The sequence below is a fragment of the Achroia grisella genome, unplaced genomic scaffold, assembly GCF_030625045.1.
Source record: "Achroia grisella isolate CSIRO2021 unplaced genomic scaffold, CSIRO_AGI_Agris_v1 utg460, whole genome shotgun sequence".
NCBI classification, from domain to species: domain Eukaryota; kingdom Metazoa; phylum Arthropoda; class Insecta; order Lepidoptera; family Pyralidae; genus Achroia; species Achroia grisella.
The window spans coordinates 1,712,634-1,735,372 of NW_026712870.1; the positions used below are offsets into that span (position 1 = coordinate 1,712,634).

The following is a 22,739-nucleotide window of genomic DNA, read 5'->3' on the forward strand; positions in this document are numbered from 1 at the left end:
TTAACGAGAAAATATTATAATGATATCACTGGGACACTCATTGCCTTACTACTATATCGTCCGTTAGTCGCGAACTTTCTGGAAACACGAGAGGCGCTATCCTATTGGTCGGTCGGCGCGGTTACCGCGCGTAGATGAGTAGATGAAGTACTTAGACGAGTCTCACGGCGCCGCAGCGTAAGTACTTACTATACATACGTAGTATACATATGGGTATTACAAATGTTTTTATTACTAGTAATATTACTCTGTTATCTAAGCAAGTAATGTGTGCTTATTTTGAACTTGATAACATTCTGAATTACTCGTATATCTTTCAATATCTTTAGCGGTATAAACCAGGTTATGTACTACTACTAGTATTGTTAGTGAGGGATAAAGTTGATGAACAAAAATAAAACAATATTCGTATTAAAAATATATTCATCTAATATTTTTGGCATTATTTTTAAGTTTCTTCCAAATATAAGGGGTCTGACATGGGGTGTTATGTACCTACATTAAAAAATACTTTTTGAAATGTATGAAAGAAACGTATTGTATGAAATTTTTGAAATGTGTGAAATGTATGCACCTACATTAAAAGATAATTTTTGAAATGTATGAAAGAAATGTATTGTATGAAATTTTTGAAATGTATGAAATGTAAGGACCTACATTAAAAGATAATTTTTGACATGTATGAAATGTATGAAAGAAATGTATGTACCTACATAAAAAGTTCATTTTTGAAATGTATGAAATGTATGAAAGAAATGTATGTACCTACATTAAAATATAATTTTTGAAATGTATGAGATGTATGAAAACAATGTATGTACCTACATAAAAAGTTCATTTTTGAAATGTATGAAATGTATGAAAGAAATGTATGTACCTACATTAAAAGATAATTTTTGACATGTATGAAATGTATGAAAGAAATGTATGTACCTACATTAAAATATAATTTTTGAAATGTATGAAAGTAATGTATGTACCTACATTAAAATATAATTTTTGAAATGTATGAGATGTATGAAAGAAATGTATGTACCTACATAAAAAGTTCATTTTTGAAATGTATGAAATGTATGAAAGAAATGTATGTACATTAAAATATAATTTTTGAAATGTATGAGATGTATGAAAGAAATGTATGTACCTACATAAAAAGTTCATTTTTGAAATGTATGAAATGTATGAAAGAAATGTATGTACATTAAAATATAATTTTTGAAATGTATGAGATGTATGAAAACAATGTATGTACCTACATAAAAAGTTCATTTTTGAAATGTATGAAATGTATGAAATAAATGTATGTACCTACATTAAAAGATATTTTTGACATGTATGAAATGTATGAAAGAAATGTATGTACCTACATTAAAAGATAATTTTTGACATGTATGAAATGTATGAAAGAAATGTTTGTACCTACATTAAAATATAATTTTTGAAATGTATGCACCGTACAATAACAATACACGTTAAACATCATACCACAGAGTCATACGCAAGTTAAAAACAAACTGCTATGATATTAATGAGAAAGGAAAATAAACTTTATGGTATTCGAGTTAGGGTCGATTTCTCTCTTTTTTTAAACTATTTTAATCTTACCAGTTGCCAGTATTCGAAGACAGCTACGATTCGTACTCGATATTTTAAATTATTATGTAATCGATTTTTCAGTACAAATGTAAATAACCAACGACACTAATAATGTACTACTATATTCCGTTCTTTGAAACGGAATACTGCTATACTTAATACAAAATAATGAAAATTTACTGTTCACAACGACTCATTAAAAGCATCATCGAATAATGCGCTGTAATAAAATCCTGTTATCGATTATTAAAAAAAATCGATAATACATGTATTTATTTTTAATATGACAACACTTCATACATAAGTATTATTGGAAATAGTATTATTTGCTTGTTCGGCTATTTTTAATTTACTTAAACTTTTTTTATATGTTTAATTTACAATAATAATGTATTAAGTGCTTATTATTGGAAAATATAAAAAAGACATTTAATTAGGCCGATACAAATGACAACAATGCCATCTATGAAAGCATTTTGAAAACATTGAGCCCCGTATTAGCACTGATTAAAGTGTAATTAAGTACTGGAAAATAACAAAATGAGTAAATATATGAAAATTACTTTTCTAAACGCATTATTTCATTTTAACATGTATATATATTTTTTATAAATGGATTAAACTATTTTGAAAACACAGTTTTGTTTTTTAAAACGTTTGCAAAACTATGAAGAATTCCATCGATACCAATCACGCCATCTATATGCAACTTTTAGCAATAATAATGGCTATTTCCTCATTGAGTGCCACTGGTAATACTATTTAAAATTTGTTCAGTGGCATCATAGTCTAATTTTTGTAGCTAATGCGTTTAGCACTTGCAAAGTGCATTCATTTTTTTATATGAGAACTGGAACGAGTATGTGCTAAATCGTTTGGCAAAATTAGTAAGTTCATACTGAGCAATTGAGTTTGCCTATATTTCTAAAAAAAAATCACTAGTGCCTGTTTTACCTCCATCCCGCTCTCGAACGCGTGGCGCTGCAGTTGCTATCGAGTTTTACAGAATACCAATGTAATTCGAATTTGTAAGTGATACTTACAGAAAAGCACTACATGGCCGGCTATTTTGAGCGAAAAGGAATTTTACAATTCGAACCAGTAGTTCCTGAGATTACCGCGTTCAAACAGACAAACGAACTCTTCAGCTTTATAATATTAGTATAAATTACATACATACATATGTAGTTTTGAAAATTGCTAAGCTCTCCTTCAGACAGTATACTCACGCGGACAACGTGCAGACAACTCCACGCGGACGAAGTCGCTGGAACAGTTAGTTCTTATATATAAACGGTCACAGAAACGCGTGGCCAGGTCTGCTAGTGTAAGTATAAGTCAGCCCATAAACATCCGTAACACCAGGGAATTTACAAGAGTGTTGCCAACTATTAATAGCTCTGCGCGTTATCACGCAAACGTTATCTGATAAGAGATGTAGTCATCCCACCAGCTGAACTTGTAACTGATTATCTAATCTACACATACATAATGACATATAAGTAAGTAATTATGATATAATTGATAATTCTGATAGACGATTACAATCGTCATTACATAGTATAAAACAAAGTCGCTGTCGCTGTATGTCCGTCCCTATGTATGCTGAAATCTTTAAAACTGTGCAATGAATTTTGATGCGGTTTTTTTAATAGATAGAGTGATTCAAGAGGAAGGTTTATATATATAATACATGTACACCCGTGCGAAGCCGGGGCGAGTAGCTAATATATTATAAAAGTTAATTTTAATTACATTTTCAGGAGAATGTATCTGCAAGCAAATTGGCGAAAAACAGCTGTACGTTATCAAGATTAAACTGGCTTAAACATAACAAAACATTCAGTTATTATTAACAAAGTAGACACAAGGTCTCATATAAACCTACATATGACACACCTAGTTCAATATATGCAATGACTAAAAATTACAAACTTTCGAAAATTCACTCTAAACGTCTTAACGATAAAGTCTAATTTTTAAAAAATACGTAATTTTTGATTCAATCCAGTATTGACTAGGTGTCTGATAAATGCACATGGATAACATAAATTTACAAACTTTGAAAAATCACTCTAAATATTTCAATGTTAAAGTCTACTTTCAAAAAGTTTGTAATTTTTAATTCAGTCCAGTATGGACTAGATGTGAGATTTGTCCAGCTGGATAGATATATTGTTTTATAATAATAATAATAATTTATTTATTTGCTACCATGTAGGTAGTTTCGGATCTTATTAACTAATAAAAGTACATGACATGCAGCATCCCTTAGAGGTATGCAAATATTCAAATTAAATCATATTCAATTTAATATATATATATAGTTGTATATAATTATTAAATTTGAACTATTATTTGATCACTTATTATGGGTTGGCAAGGGTAAAATGTCCTATTTTAAGTTAAAATAATATGACGTGTCTTTTTTTTATGATTTTGTATCGGAAAACTTAAAAAAAAATGGCCAAATAGGCCGAATACCGAGTAGTAGCCGAATATTCGTAACATCTCTGATATGGTGTGTTTCAGACGCTGGCGCCGCAAGCTAACACCACATTCAGCGTGGTGTACCTGGGCCGGCACGAGGGGCCCGTGTCAGCACATCTCTACATACACACCTCGCTCGGAGTGCACAAGTATCCTGTATGTACATTGCAGTGTTTAAAATAAACCTTACGCCTATTGTAATAAGCAGCAGATTACAATTAGGGGCAGTTAATTTCTGCCCCACTTTTTTTCATTAGCTATGACAGTACAAACTGCCTCGACACGCTCGAGCTCGTTCCCTAATTGGAATAATAAATTGTAAAGTGAGTGAAAGAAAGTGCGAGCATCATCTGAATGCTGGCAAGGAGCCTAGGAAAGTCCCAATCGGAGCATTCAACTCCCACTTCTTACCTCACGCTTTCGTAAACAGTATTTTCCCTAACAGTATTATACATTTTCTGCGGAAAAAAATAATAGATGATTTTGTCCGAGTCACTGTTCATAGGTCGCCATCTTGTGTCCTAACCTTAGCATTCAGGTACTGGATTGCCACTTCTTACCTCACGCTTCCATAAACAGTATTTTCCCTAACAGCATTATAAATTTTCCTCGGAATAAATAATAGATGATTTTGTCCACTGTTCATAGGTCGCCATCTCGTGCCGCACTAATCTCGAAAAACCGGAAATGCAAGGAAGTAGGCTTAAAGGCTACTTTAATTGTATAAAAATGTACATTCATAATATATGTATATTTTTATACAATACAATAATATTGGACAAAATTATTATAAAGTTGTTGGAATGCCTTTATACCATACTAGCTGTGCTTGCTGTTTCACCTATTAATTATAAATTAAATTTCAATAAAAAATATAACGTATATTTATTTTATGGGTATATGATGTGTGAGCTATATTATTGTAGTTTCACTGAAATCCATTCAGCAGTTTTTGCGTGAAAGAGTAACAAACATTTTATTTTTTTATGCTCATACACTTTCGCGTTTATAATATTATTAAGATCAAGATTTACGTTGATGTGTTGTGCAGGTGTCGGCGGAGGGCGTGGCCAGCGAGTGGGAGGTGTGGCCGCTGATCGGGGTTCGAGTGCCGCTCAACGCCACCGTAGACCCGCTGCTCACCATGTACAATCCCACCGATCAATCTATACAGGTATCCAAACATTACATCACTAGGAATTATATTCTTTTATCTATTTTTTTTTAATATATAACGAACGGTGAGGTCCCAAACGAGGTGAAGTCTGTAAGAATATCGGGACGCTTCTGCGCTTCTGAGAGGAGCTTGGCTGGCTATTCTAGTTGTACGATGCGTTACCGTACAGTCGTCAGCATTTTACATTGCTCCGCGTCCATATAACGCCCACACATACCATATTTTCCCTTCAGTACACCAAATAGTCACAAGCATCAGCATCAGTCAATATATCAAGTTGGAAAGTAGCCCGGACTTATCATTTATACATCACAGCATCCTGATTGTGTGGGTCACGGCAGAGTCATACATCTTTATGGTCCTTCGCGCCGGATCTCCGTTCTAGAGGCACAAAGGCCATATTCAGAGTCCATATTACTTTATATTAGCTTGGCTAGCAGTGGAACGGTTGTCGTTCTTTGATCAAGTTTACGTTTTATGATCATAGTATAGGCACAGATAATATAATATTACATACAGATACCCCATCCCATACAAGAAAATGGTTCCTTCCTAACTCGGGCTATTCTTCGGGCTATTTTATTTCGCCGCCGTAGGCGCTAGATGTCGCTATATCTGAAGCAGTTCGGATTACTAGTGGGTGATTAGTAATAAAGCATGAAAATAGATGGCAGAGAATTCGGTCTACATGACATCTGTTTAGCAAAGATACGTACATAATAGATATATAACTGTATCGAACTCCTGATTGGGTACAATCGAAAATTCAATGTAGGTATAATATTGTTCGCTGACAGTCTACAGACACGGCTAATGTACCTATGTATCTATGTACTATGTTACAGTTACTTTTTTACATGCCTACTTTTTCTCCCGACGAAGATATGTCGTAACGCGTCTGCACTAAAATCGGGCTATCGGTTAAGGAGCAATAGCTCCTTAACGAATAGCCCGATTTTAATACGGTTTTTTTTATTTAAATTGTTATGTGATAGTGATAGATTTTAGCTATAATCAATTGATGTGCATATGGGTACCTCATATAATTTTCAGTATATAATTATTTCTCAATATGTAGTTAATTATGGTAAACTGGCAATTTGTAAAACTGAAAATAATATCTGCAAACCATCAATCTGTTATATGTATAGGTTCTTTCAGGGATACTACATCGGTGCTAATGACATGTAGGTACTTATTTTGATGTTATACCTATTTGTAGAACCTTCGATATCTACAAACTACGCCTTTACTGCTAGTTTTTTCGTATTTATGTAAGTTGTTATTCAGTTGAAATTAAGCTGCGAAATTACAGGATATTTGGACATAACATCTATGTTCTCCGGAATGATAACGTATGCGGGATATAGCGGGCACGACATGATGACGTAATGCTGTTTAATAATATATGTGTATGTATGTACGTCGGATAGCGTCGTGGTTGGATGGATCGTCAGCTTATTTACCATTTCAGTTCATAATAGTAGGTAGTAACTTTTGACAATATGGATGAAGGAGGGTAACGGTGATGATGATGAGATAAATAATGACTGTTGACGATAGTGACGGTGGTATTTATTTATGACCACCATAAAATTCATCATTGGCAGTATTCTCAACATTATCATCATTGTTCATCATGATGATTGAGATCAAATTAATTAATTGATTAAAAAAGTAGCAAGTATTAGGTAGGTACTAAGTCCTTATATGACTTAAATACAAGGTTCTGGGATGCTGTGATATACTACAGTCTCTAGATTTTGTTTCTTATTAGTATTCCACAACCAAAGTCTATAGACAGAGAAATATAGATTTACACAAAGTTTTTTGATGTAAATGGGAATTATTATACACATTGCATTAAAAAATATATATGATTACCATCTAATACAAAATCATTATGTAGTAAATAATTCCTGACATTTTAAATCGAATGAGGTGAAACTAACATTGCATGAACACAACACTTGAAGATAAATAATAATTTTTATTTCAGGTAATAAAACACTTTTAAATAATTTATTAATCACAGAATAAACAATTGTTAATAATTTACAATAATATTTCTTTCACTGCTTGTCTGTTATACCACTAAAACTTCAAACACTTCTGTTATTTTTATATTATATTCCAAATAAATCAATATCAAGACATAATATTTCATCAAAATCATTTCATAATTAATTCCTGGTACACAAAATATTCCTGGATTTGTTGATGAAGCAATATAATAATAATCATGAGCTTAAATCATAAACTTATTTGCAGTCGGTTACACATAATATAATTACTTGGAATTTCTTCTCATCACTAGTCCGTTGCTTTCTTACTTATTTAATTATATTATTAATTGCATTGTGATTAATAATTTACAGATTTTTCGTCTGCTTTTTTCTCTTATTTTTACTTGCATTATTATTTTATACAGTAAAATGTTCATATATATATATATATATATATTTCTTATTCTTTTGAACTCCTGTTCTTTACAGTAAAAATGTTATTTATCTTCATCTGAATGACTAGGAGATTTAGAATATCATCTCTTATTTGTTTAAACTTTGTTCAGTATTTGTTGTGTTATGTTTATTTCAGTACAGTTGTTGATGTCAGGAAAATCTGAAAACAATATCATATACCATGTTACATTTTCATGAACTTACATGAATGAATTTACATGAAAGTAACTAAACTGTAACCTTATTAGCACAATAAACATATTATTCATACATCATATTCATTCAGTTCTAATAAAATATAAAAATAATACTACTGTTTAGTACTTTATTTTGATTAATAATTTTCAGTATTTTCTCAATCAATCAAAAATTATAAAATCAGTGTTAGTTTTTTGAAGTTACATTCATAACAATAATAAAAACATAATAATACCACATTAAAGCGGTCACCAAGTACCTATGTTTATTATATTTTAATATGAAAGATACACACGCATACATATGCAAGTTTTTAACAACTTATAGTTATACCTGGTATGAGATAATCCTCAAAGACACAATAGTTTACTAAATATTTGTAGTAGTCCTTAGACACATTTAAATTATTGAGTTTGACAAAAAAATAAGAAGTTAAAATAAAACTTTTGAATTGTTCCTGTTCAGAGTTCATTGAAACTCTGAACAGGAACAATTCAAAAGTTGAAGTACCTACTTAAATTAAATGATGAAAAAAGAGAAAAAATCCAATGCTAGTGAAAATATGTTTTAAGCATTTGACTTAAAGTCGTTTATCCTATTCTTTTATTCCTATATTTTATATTTTTAACCTTTCATTTATGTTGCCAGTACTCGTTGTCATTTCGATATAATAAAAAAATATGGACCAACCTACGATTTTAAATCGATATTTTTATTTGTGATGAAATCTAATAATATAAATTATGAATAACCTACCCTCGAATGGAGATATTAAAAAACTAATTATCATGAATAGTAGGTACTAGGATCAGTAATATATCATAGTATTATGAATGATTATCGTTTCAAAACCTTGTACAATTTAGTAAGGTTGAAAATATCCTTCTACAAAAGCAAAATTCGAGTATTTGTAAAGTTTCTTATGAGTATTTTTAAAAATTCGAGGATCCTCATATTTAGCTACCAATGTCAGTAATTTAGATACCATATAACACTTGTTTATTGAGGTTTCATAAAGGTATAGCTGACCTTATATACTCTATACCACATTCAATTCTCATTCATTAAATTACAATAAGTAGGTATTTATTTTTTTTAATAGAAGAACTGTGTCACTAATGTCATTAATTGCTATAATTACCAGGGTGACCGCGTGGAGGTTGATATAATAGAGTACACTTGTATCAGATCAATCTAATTAATATTTCCCTCTTCAAGTTTCGAAGTTATGAGCGAACAGATAAATATATAGTACTTGCATACCTGTCAAAATCTCTCTATTTTGCCGTCGTCGAGTAAAAATTATGCATTGCAATTCGTTCCAAATAAGAGTATAATACAAAATGATGAAATTTTACTGTTTGCAAAGATTAATTAAAAGCACCATCGAATAATGCGTTGTAATATCTTGTTATCGATTATTCGAAAAAATCGATAAATCTATGCATTTATTTTTAATATGGCAACACTTTCTAAATAAGTATTACTGGAATAATATGGTTTTCTTGTTTAGCTGTTTTATATTTACTTAAACTTTTTTTATGTTTAATTTATCATAATAATATAGTAAGTACTTATTATTTGAAAATATAAAATAAACATTTAAAATACGGTGATACAAATGAAAACAGCGCCATCTATGAAAGTATTTTGGAAACAATAAGCCCCAATTAGCAATGATTAAATTGTAAACAAATACAGGGCAACAACAAAATGAGTAAATATATGAAAATTACTTTTCAAAACGCATTATTTCATTTTAACATCTATATATGACTTTTTAAAAATAGATTAAACCTTTTTAAAAACATAGTTTTGGGTTTTAAACGATTACAAAACAATGTTGAATTCCATCCGATACCAATGACGCCATCTAAATCCGTTTTTCGAACTAAAAATGGCTACTATGCCATTGATCCCCACTGGTATAGGTATCATTGTTAACATAACTTAGAAATTACTAATTTCTTTAAAGAGGTAAATCCTGTCGGTACCACTCGCACTATTGCGGTTTGTCCGACAGTTTACCAGGACTTTAGGAGTGTAGGCGAGTAGTGAGTGCGTGTGCGGAGGTGAGCGATGTGTACTCGTCTAGCGCATGGGTTATGGAAGCGTTAATTCCTGTCGGTGCCACTAGCACTCCTGCGGTACGACCGAGAGTGTTTCAGGGCGGTAGGCGTCTAGTAGTGTAGTGAGTGAGCGCTTGGGTGCGTGTCTGTATGTGAGCGAGGTGTACTCGTTTAGCGCATGGGTTATGGAAGCGTTAATTTCTGCCGGTGCCACTAGCACTCCTGCGGTACGACCGAGAGTGTTTCAGGGCGGTAGGCGTCTAGTAGTGTAGTGAGTGAGCGCTTGAGTGCGTGTGCGGAGGTGAGCGATGTGTACGAGGCGCATGGGTTATGGAAACGTTAATTCCTGTCTGTGCCATTCGTACTACTGCGATTCGTCTGAGAGTTTACTAAGACTGTAGGAGTGTAGGCAAGTAGTGAGTGCGTCCGCAGTTACGCGAGATGGTACACATTGGACCCGTGGGTTATGGAAGCATTAATTTCTGCCGGTGCCACTCACACTACTGCGGTTCGTCCGACAGTTTATCAGGACTGCAGGAGTGAGCGAGTAGTGAGTGCGTGCTTGGTGTCGCGTCAGGTGAGCGAGGTGTACTCGTCGGGCGCGTGGGTGTCGCTGGAGCTGCCGGCCGCCGCCGCCTCCGCGCCGCGCGACCACTGGCTGCTGCCGCCGCGCCAGCACCGCGCGCTCGTGCGGCTGCGGCTGCGGCCTCACCTGCACCGCCACCACCACCACCACCACCACCGGCACCACCACCACCTGCAGCCGCTCACCGCCTACGTCAGGTGCGTACACCCTGCAGGGTGCAGGTACCAGGGTACGGTAGGTCAGTTCATTGATCACTGGCTTAATTGATGAGTAGAATGAATTTACAACCTATGGCCTTACCGACTTTATGGTTATTCATTCTCTATTAATTGTCCCTCGTTTCCTTTCTCCCTTATCTTATATATAAAATTCTCGTGTCACAGTTTTCGTTAACCTATTCTCTCATGAAATTTTGTGAGCATATTGAATAGGTCTGAGAATCGGCCACATTTATTTTTCATCCCTCTAAATGTTAGGGGTAGTCCATCACTAACTTTTTCTTTTTTAGACAAAATTTTTAGTTTCTATTTTTTTATGATACAACATACAAAAATATATACAATCTTAAATTTTCACCCTTCTATCATCAACCCTTATTTTTTTTATAGCATTAATAATTTATATGGCAAAACAACGTTTTCCGGGATAGCTAGTTGAGTATAAATATGCTCGATATGTCATCGAGCGTTAGTTTTCGGTTCCGCTGCAGTGCAGCGGCATTTGGAGACGTATATGGGAGCGTGTAGTGTGTGATGCGCAGGATCAAGGCGAACATGACCGGTGGCGGCCTGGTGGTGGCCGTGGAGGCGCGCCCCACGCCGCCCGGGGAGTACCTGCGGCCGCTGCAGCTCAGGCTGCGCGTGCGCGGCGCCGGAGACCCCCCGCACACGGTAACCTGACCCACCTCGCCCCACGGGCCCACCGTGCTGCCGTGAAGTGTTGTCTGTTTCATACGGTAACCTGACCTACCTTCGACGGGCCCCACCGTGCTGCATAGTGCTATCTGTTTCTATTCCTATCAAAATTATAGGGTATAGAAATACCATAATTTAGCACTTACCTGCGCTAACAGTTTACGCTGGCGGGGTACCAGTGGAGAATGATAAGATGAACATGAGGTCAGGTCAGTTAGCCCATCGGGATAAATTCACCAGGGACAACGCGTGGAGGTCAACTTGATATGGTACATTACTAGTAATGGGGTCATGAGTCCACAGTATTAACAATCCTGTACTTGTAAGGGGCTACAATAGCGGTGGTACGGTATAGCATACGTTTTGACATCGTATGACGTCGTGATAAAATGTTGTTGCATATGTATATAAGTGAAAATTACCACTAAGCTGCTTATGAAGACTGGTCTGTTAGGGTTACGAACACTGATTAGACTATTTGCTTTTGCACTAGCATATGTTGGTAGTCACTCTATTCTCCCAAATTTGAATTTCTTGAATTTGATTGATTTTTTTATAATGATTGAAGCCTATTCGTGTATGAAAGATACGCGATATATGTCAAATATCATAAAAGTCTGTAATAGAACCTATATAAAGATATTTTGATTTTTTTTTAATCATGTGTTGTTTGTAGTCGCATAATAAATGTATCCGAGTGTACCGTCTGAGGAGAGCCCTTCGTGACGTGTGTTGTGTCGTCGTGTCCGCAGTGGGAGGTGGAGGCGGGCAACAGCGCGGCGGAGGCGGTGCGGGCGGCGGCGCGGGTGTGGGGGGCGCGCTGCGGGCCGCACCCCCCGCCCCTCCCGCGGGACCCCGCCGACCCCGCCGACCCCGACCACGCCGCCAACGGGGCCGCCGCCAACGGTAACCCTCACCGACCTCACTCACACCCCACACACCTCGTGTGCGGGCCGCACCCCCCGCCCCTCCCGCGGGACCCCGCCGACCCCGCCGACCCCGACCACGCCGCCAACGGGGCCGCCGCCAACGGTAACCCTCACCGACCTGACTCACACCCCACACACCTCGTGTGCGGGCCGCACCCCCCCGCCCCTCCCGCGGGACCCCGCCGACCCCGCCGACCCCGACCACGCCGCCAACGGGGCCGCCGCCAACGGTAACCCTCACCGACCTCACTCACACCCCACACACCTCGTGTGCGGGCCGCACCCCCCGCCCCGCCCGCGGGACCCCGCCGACCCCGCCGACCCCGACCACGCCGCCAACGGGGCCGCCGCCAACGGTAACCCTCACCGCCCTGACTCACACCCCACACACCTCGTGTGCGGGCCGCACCCCCCGCCCCTCCCGCGGGACCCCGCCGACCCCGCCGACCCCGACCACGCCGCCACGCCCACACACCTGACTCACACCCCACACACCTCGTGTGCGGGCCGCACCCCCCGCCCCTCCCGCGGGACCCCGCCGACCCCGCCGACCCCGACCACGCCGCCAACGGGGCCGCCGCCAACGGTAACCCTCACCGACCTCACTCACACCCCACACACCTCGTGTGCGGGCCGCACCCCCCGCCCCTCCCGCGGGACCCCGCCGACCCCGCCGACCCCGACCACGCCGCCAACGGGGCCGCCGCCAACGGTAACCCTCACCGACCTGACTCACACCCCACACACCTCGTGTGCGGGCCGCACCCCCCGCCCCTCCCGCGGGACCCCGCCGACCCCGCCGACCCCGACCACGCCGCCAACGGGGCCGCCGCCAACGGTAACCCTCACCGACCTCACTCACACCCCACACACCTCGTGTGCGGGCCGCACCCCCGCCCCTCCCGCGGGACCCCGCCGACCCCGCCGACCCCGACCACGCCGCCAACGGGGCCGCCGCCAACGGTAACCCTCACCGACCTCACTCACACCCCACACACCTCGTGTGCGGGCCGCACCCCCCGCCCCTCCCGCGGGACCCCGCCGACCCCGCCGACCCCGACCACGCCGCCAACGGGGCCGCCGCCAACGGTAACCCTCACCGACCTGACTCACACCCCACACACCTCGTGTGCGGGCCGCACCCCCCGCCCCTCCCGCGGGACCCCGCCGACCCCGCCGACCCCGACCACGCCGCCAACGGGGCCGCCGCCAACGGTAACCCTCACCGACCTCACTCACACCCCACACACCTCGTGTGCGGGCCGCACCCCCCGCCCCTCCCGCGGGACCCCGCCGACCCCGCCGACCCCGACCACGCCGCCAACGGGGCCGCCGCCAACGGTAACCCTCACCGACCTGACTCACACCCCACACACCTCGTGTGCGGGCCGCACCCCCCAGATACGTACACAATATACGTGTTTATTTTATATAATCCTAATTTTCTCTAAACTTTAGTACATGAAGCTATAATTATGTTAATGACAGGTGAGAGTGCCGGCGCGAGCAGCGGGGGTCCCGGCGCCACGGTGTCCGCAGTGCGCGGCGAGCTGGCGCCGCACGCGCAGCCCGAGCACGCAGCCACGCTCACGCTCAACTGTACGTACCTACTTGATCAATAAAACTGTTACCAACCAACTACTACCTTATATCGTGGTTTTTTTTCGGACTACTCTAATGCTGTTGGCCTTTACGGCTTCACCGGACGATAAATATTACATACACATAGAAAACACCCAGACCGATACGCACAATTACACTCATGAATACGAATGTTTGTGCCGTGCGAGGAATAGAATCCGCTACCATCGAAAGTAAGACGGTGTACTGAACCGCTAGATTACCGAGGCCGTGAAATGTTTCAGTTTCTCGATTGTGGGAAAGCTACTTAGAGGAACCAGAGGCGCTGATGGAGAAAGAAAAAGCCGTTCCTGGCGCGTGGTGCTGGGGCTGGGTGCGGCTGGGCCGCGCCGCCCTGCCCTACACCGTGCACGTGCTGCCCGGCACCATGCGCGCCGAGCCCGCACAGATGCAGTCAGTATACCACACTACCTCTCCTTAGACCTTACAAACAAACTTACATAACTGTGAACTTTTCCACCAATTGTCGATGTGCGTGCCGAGCCCGCACAGCTGCAGTCAGTATACCACACTACCCTCCTTAGACCTTACAAACAAACTTACATAACTGTGAACTTTTCCACCAATTGTCGATGTGCGTGCCGAGCCCGCACAGCTGCAGTCAGTATACCACACTACCCTCCTTAGACCTTACAAACAAACTAACATAAGTGTGAACTTTTCCACCGAGTGTCGATGTGCGTGCCGAGCCCGCACAGCTGCAGTCAGTATACCACACTACCCTCCTTAGACCTTACAAACAAACTTACATAAGTGTGAACTTTTCCACCAATTGTCGATGTGCGTGCCGAGCCCGCACAGCTGCAGTCAGTATACCACACTACCCTCCTTAGACCTTACAAACAAACTTACATAAGTGTGAACTTTTCCACCAAGTGTCGATGTGCGTGCCGAGCCCGCACAGCTGCAGTCAGTATACCACACTACCCTCCTTAGACCTTACAAACAAACTTACATAAGTGTGAACTTTTCCACCAAGTGTCGATGTGCGTGCCGAGCCCGCACAGCTGCAGTCAGTATACCACACTACCCTCCTTAGACCTTACAAACAAACTTACATAAGTGTGAACTTTTCCACCAAGTGTCGATGTGCGTGCCGAGCCCGCACAGCTGCAGTCAGTATACCACACTACCCTCCTTAGACCTTACAAACAAACTTACATAAGTGTGAACTTTTCCACCAAGTGTCGATGTGCGTGCCGAGCCCGCACAGCTGCAGTCAGTATACCACACTACCCTCCTTAGACCTTACAAACAAACTTACATAACTGTGAACTTTTCCACCAATTGTCGATGTGCGTGCCGAGCCCGCACAGCTGCAGTCAGTATACCACACTACCCTCCTTAGACCTTACAAACAAACTTACATAACTGTGAACTTTTCCACCAAGTGTCGATGTGCGTGCCGAGCCCGCACAGATGCAGTCAGTATACCACACTACCCTCCTTAGACCTTACAAACAAACTTACATAAGTGTGAACTTTTCCACCAAGTGTCGATGTGCGTGCCGAGTCCGCACAGCTGCAGTCAGTATACATTGTACATTTCACCTAGCGCCATCTAGTATAAATTTTGAGAACTTTAATTGATATTGGTCGAACACCTACAAGAATATAGATATTTCTAATTTGAATTTGAAACTGTTCCAAATATAATATCATCAGTACAGTAACTGTAATGACATCCGGGCATCAGTGTTATATCATCATCATCAGCCCACTGCAATCCACTGCTGGACATAGGCCTCTCCCGAAGCACGCCACTGGGCACGATCTTCAGCCCTTCTCATCCAGTTACTACCCGCAACCCTACGTATGTCGTCGCTCCACCTAGCTGCGGGGCGTACTACACTACGTTTGCCAATTCGCGGTCTCCACTCTAGAACACGTGTACTCCAGCGAGAGATATAACCAGCCCACTGCCACTTGAACTTGCAAATACGGAGAGCTATGTCGGTGACCTAAGTTCAGGTAAATTCTCCAAGCATAGCTCTCCTTTAGCGACTTTGAGTTGGCGGCCCAATCCTATCGTCAGTGTCCACGACCCGATAATAAAAAAAATAAATTCCATCAATAATAAAAAGTATATATTGGTTGCAGTTTTATATTGGAGAAGGAGGAGGACTTATATAAGGAGCGTGAGCTGCGGTTCCACAACGAGTTTCCCGTCGCGGTGGACATCATCGACATAGAGTACGAGCCCGAATTGCTCAAATACTTCCACGTGAGTCAACTCGTATCATTGCGTTATTTCTTGTATTACTTATACAGGGTGTCTGATAGTAGATTTATATTTTCAACAAATAAAAATAAAATTATTTGATAGTTATGTGGATTTAATTTTTAAAATTTTCTCATTGAAATGTCTTTCATTGAGTTGCATTCACTGTTCAATAGAGCCTTGTGTTCCGCACCACATGTTGCAGTAAACTTGGTTCAATCGTTTTTATTTCGCATTGAATGTTTTCTTTTAAATTCACTAGAGTTTGGAATTTATTTTTGTAAATTCTCTCTATGTACTATGCATGTATCGTACATATAAATCTTTGTCTTGAGTCTCACGAGGAGGCGCTAACGCTCACTTTGGGAAAGGCTGATGTAATTGAACTGTCTGTTAAACTGACATTGTAGACTTATCCTAGTTTGTGGTTTCCCGCAGAAGCCGCAGTGGAAGGGCACGTCGGTGGAGGCCGGCGGCGTGGTGCGCGTGGCGCTGAGAGTACGCGCCCCGGCCGCGCCCGCAAACCTCACACTCGCGCTGCGGACCGCCGCCGCGCGGTATCAGGTGCCGCTACACATCTACAGTGGCGCTTTTCGTCTGGTACGTATCAGTTAGGGCTGCGCTCCTGCCCCTATTTCCGCATACACAAATTTAGTTTAGTATTTTATGTTTAAGTTAATTGTATTCGCGACTTTGTTTGCGTGAAGTTTAATTTTATTTTTCTATAATAAAAGTAGTTCAAGTTATTCTTTATTACATTAGTTAGTTATCAATAAAAGTTTTGTTAAAATCGGTTTAGTCATTTAAGAGATTAGCTGGAGCAAATAGACAGACAAACATTGAAAATAATGTTATTTTGGTGTATGTATCGTATTATTTCGTAGCATGTAGTAAAAACGGTTAGTTTAATATTATTCAATTTTATTTATATGTATAGATTAGCTTTTGACTGTGGTTTTGTTCGCGTTAATTTATCCTTTTAGGTGTGGAGTTTATCAAAATTTTTTTTAGGGAATGTTTACATTATAGTAGCTTTATACATGCAAAGTCTTATTTCGAAAGGTTTAAAATTGATAAAGTTTCATATATATTTTCTTTCCCTATTTAAATTCTTTTAAGAAACGATTTTGATTAAATTTACCCTAGATTTAATCAAAATCGTTTCTTAGCAGATGCTTACGTCATAACATCTACTTGCGTGCCAAATTTGAGCTCGATCCGTTCAGTGGTTTTGGCCGTGCGTCGATAGATCACTAGGTCGGTCGCCTTGGGGCGATATATACTTAGATGGAAGCGTGTGTATGAACGCGCGCAGGAGTGGGAGTGGCCGAACTCTAGCGGCGCGCTGCGCGTGGGCGCGGTGAGCACGCGGTCGACGCGGCGCGTGTGGCTGCGGCTGCACAACGCCGGGCCCGCGGCGCTGTGCGCGGAGGAGCTGCGCGCGCAGCTGGCGGGCGCGGTGCTGTCGCTGGCCGGGTGTCCTACGGTCGCGGCGGCGCGGCACGCGTGCCGGTGCGTGCGGGCGGGCGGCGCGGCGCGCGCGGCGCTGCGGGTGTCCGCGCCGGCGCGCGCGCGGTGCGTGCGCGGCGCGGTGTGGGTGCGCTCGCAGCACGCACGCGCACGCTCCGCAGTCTCGCTGCGCGCGCTGCCCGGCGCCGTACACGCCGTGCCGCTGCGGCTCGCCAACGTCGCACCGGTGACTATTATACTTACATACATACATAGATTGATAAGTTCTTTTATTTATTAAAGGAAAACCAAGGCTATTCAAGTACATCTTAAATAAAATCAATATATACGTCATAGTAAGCCACTGACGGGCTTTCACTACTAATAATAGACTAATTCTTAAAAAATTTACATCACTACGTATAAAAGCATTATAAAGTTAACAGAATATGAAATTAATTAACAAGTGTTACAGTAACAAATAGTGAATTTATAGAAATATATAACAGATACATGATTTTCAATAATAATTAATTGTTATTTAAAGAAGGGCTCGCTTAGTTGGTGTCTCGTTGATTTAATATTATTACAAAATATATCTATATGAACTGTTTTAGATAGTTTATGAAAATTGTTACTAGCTCGCCAGAGAAATGAATTCTGCTTATAATTCGATGACACTAGGGGAACAGGTAGGAGAGGATTGTGTCTTGTTGATACTCCTGGTACATTAACGGATAATTTACTCAGGAGATTAGGGCAGTCGAGAGCACCAGAGGCTATTCTCATGAGATATATAATATCCGCGATTTCCCTACGCCTCTCAAGAGACAGAAGGTGGTGTTTTTTGCAGAACTCAAGATACGTAGAGGAATCATAAGGACCTCGTAATCTGTAGGCTAAAAAACGAATAAATTTCTTTTGGATATTTTCGAGACGTAGTATGTAGGTTTTGTATCTAGGATTCCAAATCTGCGAAGCTTCAACTTCAACTTCAAATCTTTATTCAACAATTATCATATCATAGTACAAAATGAAAATATACAAAACTTAAAAAGTAATATTTCGCTATGAGCTGAAAAGGCCTCCACTCGGCCGATGCCGCAGCGTGTCACTGTCGCCTTTTTTTATAGTACGAAGTCGACAAACATACGACCTATCTACTACGAATCGTGTATTCGGAATAGATAGGTGGTATGTTTGTTTATTACCAGGGAGAACTGACCTGACCTCGTGCTCATCTTATCATCCTCCACTGGTGCCCCGCCAGCGTAAACCGTTAGCACAGACAGGTGCACCATTTCATTATCGTCTATAAAAGATACATATTACCACCTATATATATGTATATTTACCAAGGGTATAACCTAAAAAACTTTAATATGCCCTTCTTAAAAAACATCATTCTGTAGTCTCTACAGAATAAGAAGCTCCTCTGAAACCACGCTGGCCGCGACCACTGAGTTTCCAGCAAGTGAGAATGAATTCTCTGTCGATAATAAACTATGCAATAGTAAAAGATAACCTAATGTAGACATTATGTTGAACAATTCTTCAAAACATCCGCTGTATATTTGATAAAACACACAAAACGATGTCTCGCCTAAAGTTAAATGGTTCGATACTACCTACACCAAAGACCTCTGAATCGAAATCAATTACAACTCTCCTAGCAGGTCTCTGGATCGAATCAAAAGGACCCAAGAATAAGAGCAGTACTCCATATGCGGGCGAACCTGTAAATTATATAATAAGAGTCTTTGGACAACCGTGAAGCAACGTTTCACTCTATTGAGCACTCCGAGCATTTTGGGCGCCAGCTTGACCTACCTTCTTCCTCCATATCCCCCTCCTCTGTAGATACAACTCACGCTCACTGCTCGTGTCGTCGTTGCAGTACACGCTGTCGTCGGCGCCGCTGGTGCTGGATAACACGATGCCGCTGCACTCTATTGAGCACTCCGAGCATTTTGGGCGCCAGCTTGACCTACCTTCTTCCTCCATATCCCCCTCCTCTGTAGATACAACTCACGCTCACTGCTCGTGTCGTCGTTGCAGTACACGCTGTCGTCGGCGCCGCTGGTGCTGGATAACACGATGCCGCTGCACTCTATTGAGCACTCCGAGCATTTTGGGCGTCAGCTTGACCTACCTTCTTCCTCCATATCCCCCTCCTCTGTAGATACAACTCATGCTCACTGCTCGTGTTGCAGTACACGCTGTCGTCGGCGCCGCTGGTGCTGGATATCACGATGCCGCTTCACTCTATTGAGCACTCCGAGCATTTTGGGCGCCAGCTTGACCTACCTTCTTCCTCCATATCCCCCTCCTCTGTAGATACAACTCACGCTCACTGCTCGTGTCGTCGTTGCAGTACACGCTGTCGTCGGCGCCGCTGGTGCTGGATAACACGATGCCGATAACGATGCACGTCGTCAACATAACGCAGGACGTACCCGACCCGGCAATTATATTTATGTATGTATTTTTTTTTGGTATTATTTCTTTATTGGAAGCGAGCAGCGCAGGACCGATCGTCGTGGATATCTTTGGGGGAGGCCTATGTCCAGCAGTGGACGGCTTCCGGGCTGCGATGATGATGATGATGACGATGATGTATTTTTTATTATATATTTAAGTCTGTGTTTTAAGTTGGGCTACTCGAACAAGTAATCCAATAGACTACTGCTATTGAGTAAAAACATCATATGCATGATGACTACGGCCCTCACAGGACACTGCAAATTAAACAAGCATATGCCAAAACTAGGTCTATGCACGACAAAAAAATTTAGATTCTGCCAAACTGAAGAGGAAACGCCGCTACACATCCTATGTTGTTGTAGCCCACTCATGCATAAACGAAATATCTCCTTTGGAAAGTTTACACTCTTTCCCGAGGAGATAAAAACCATCGCTCTCAAGAAAATCCTTGTCCCTGACTGGTCTAGGTAACGATCTTTGAAAAAGGGTGAGCACAATAGATCTATTTTGGTGGCAGTGCTACAGGTGCTACAAACATCTGACAATAGCCCGAACAAACCCAAAAAAAATAAAATAAAGAAAACGTGTTTTAATGAAAACAAATTAAAAATGCAGGTAATAAATATATAAACCTATTTTTTTTTGTATTAATGCACATATCATATTTTAAATAACATAATTACTTCTAATATATACAAGATAGTCCCAGAAAGTGTTTCAAACAATAATAGTTTTTTTTAATATTTATATAATGTTCCCCAGGTCCGAGGGCGGTAGTGTGGTGCGCGGCGGACGATGCACGGTCGGCAGCGTGCGGTACGCGGCCGAGCTGCACTGCGAGCCGCACTGCTGGGCCGGCCTCCCCCCGGGACACCCCGGTGAGTGTAGTGTGCCCGGCCTCCCCCCGGGACACCCCGGTGAGTGTAGTGTGCCCGGCCTCCCCCCGGGACACCCCGGTGAGTGTAGTGTGCCCGGCCTCCCCCCGGGACACCCTATATCGGTTTTTCCCGTACATGGCTACTAGGTTGGCGTTTTCATACTTCGAACCCTATTACGACCCGTCACAGATCCAAACAGGACACGACTGCTCGCGTAGGCGACTGCACGAGTCGAGTGATGCTCCTCACCCCAACACGTATGGTGGTCGTGGCCCACTCTAACCTTGCCCCCTGCCCTCAGACGGGTCCGCGTGGTGGGGGCGCGCTGCGACGGCTGCGGGGGCGGCGGGGGCTGCGGGGGCGGCGGGGGCGCTGTCGGCCGACGCCGCGCTGGCGGGCGGCCGTCGCGAGCTGTTCGCGCTGCACGCGCACACCGTCATCAACATCTCCTTCTACCTGCACACCGACCACGTATGTCACCCCGTCACTCGCTATTGTACTAACTAACGAAAATACTTACTTTTTTATGCGGAGATGTGTACGTAAATATGTAGACAAAGAAAACGGGAGCACGCCAGCAGTAGACGCGTTCCCGCGTTCTTTAATCATGAGTGATTTAGCTAGCGCCATTTTCATGATTATCATTACAAAATGGCAGATTCACCACTGTAATTGCTATATCGAAAATACGTATTTTGTACGCTATTTCACGCGGAAATATTTTGTATGTAAATGTTAACTAGTGAACGGCGACGCAGGCCATTCTCCATTTTTTAATGATGAGTGCTTTAGTTAGTGCCATTTTGAATTATTATCATTAGAAACTGACTATAGCAAATACATCATTATACGAGTTACAATTTGTGAAAAAAAATAATTTATTAAATAATGAAATGATTTCAATCATTCGCGCTATCGCCCACGAAAATGTGATCACAGATTATAGTAAAATGCAATCACGCACTATTGCACGAACTCCTGATTGCATGAAGGAATATGTCGTTTATAAGCAGCGTTTAGTGTCACACACAAACGGACTACTAACAACCTTATATAATGTGCGCGGGGCAGGTGGTGCAGATCCCGGTGACGGGCTCGGTGCGGATGCACTGGCCGCAGCTCACGCCCGACACGGAGCCCCCCGCCGCGCTGGCGGGCGTCGGCGGTGAGACGACCGTACGGGTGCGGGTTCGGAACCCGGGCACGCGGCCGATGCTGCTGCAGCCCGTGCTCGCCGCGCCGCTGCCGCGCGACCTGCTGCAACACGCCTGCCCGCGGTACGTGCCCCCCTCACCCGCCACCCCTGCGGTACGTGCCACGGTATGAACGGTATTGAACTGAAATTGAGGGGTTCACGGTATGAACCCCTCGCCCGCCGCCCCCGCCACCCGCGACTTGCTGTGATATGCCTGCCCGCGGTACGTGCCCCTCTCGTCTTTCTCTCGTTCCGGGAGCCCCGGCGGGAGCTGGGGGCAGGAGCCAAGGTCTCGTTAGCGCCCTTAATTGTGTCTACAAAAATTTAACAGCACTACGGGTGGCAGAATAAAAAACGTAATCTGACGGCCATTTTCGTAAGTACTTCGTCGCTCTGTACATTTAGAATCGATGTTGTCCTAAAACGTGTACATGAGTATGTGTGTCGGGG

The 22,739-nt window shown here is 42.2% G+C and overlaps 1 protein-coding gene across 1 annotated transcript in view; it reads left to right on the forward strand.

Moving 5' to 3' along the window:
* LOC131845206 (uncharacterized) overlaps window positions 1-22,739 on the forward strand; it is a 49,493-nt gene that overhangs the window by 22,671 nt on the left and 4,083 nt on the right. The window contains exons 4-19 of the mRNA XM_059194247.1: window positions 4,129-4,242; window positions 5,138-5,260; window positions 10,570-10,775; window positions 11,339-11,468; window positions 12,245-12,339; window positions 12,371-13,384; window positions 13,662-13,762; window positions 13,910-14,020; window positions 14,287-14,455; window positions 16,163-16,286; window positions 16,722-16,883; window positions 17,599-17,979; window positions 20,107-20,210; window positions 20,979-21,094; window positions 21,396-21,565; window positions 22,166-22,371. Of these exons, the coding sequence (XP_059050230.1) occupies window positions 4,129-4,242; window positions 5,138-5,260; window positions 10,570-10,775; window positions 11,339-11,468; window positions 12,245-12,339; window positions 12,371-13,384; window positions 13,662-13,762; window positions 13,910-14,020; window positions 14,287-14,455; window positions 16,163-16,286; window positions 16,722-16,883; window positions 17,599-17,979; window positions 20,107-20,210; window positions 20,979-21,094; window positions 21,396-21,565; window positions 22,166-22,371 (3,326 nt within the window). The remainder of the gene's footprint in view (window positions 1-4,128; window positions 4,243-5,137; window positions 5,261-10,569; window positions 10,776-11,338; window positions 11,469-12,244; window positions 12,340-12,370; window positions 13,385-13,661; window positions 13,763-13,909; window positions 14,021-14,286; window positions 14,456-16,162; window positions 16,287-16,721; window positions 16,884-17,598; window positions 17,980-20,106; window positions 20,211-20,978; window positions 21,095-21,395; window positions 21,566-22,165; window positions 22,372-22,739) is intronic.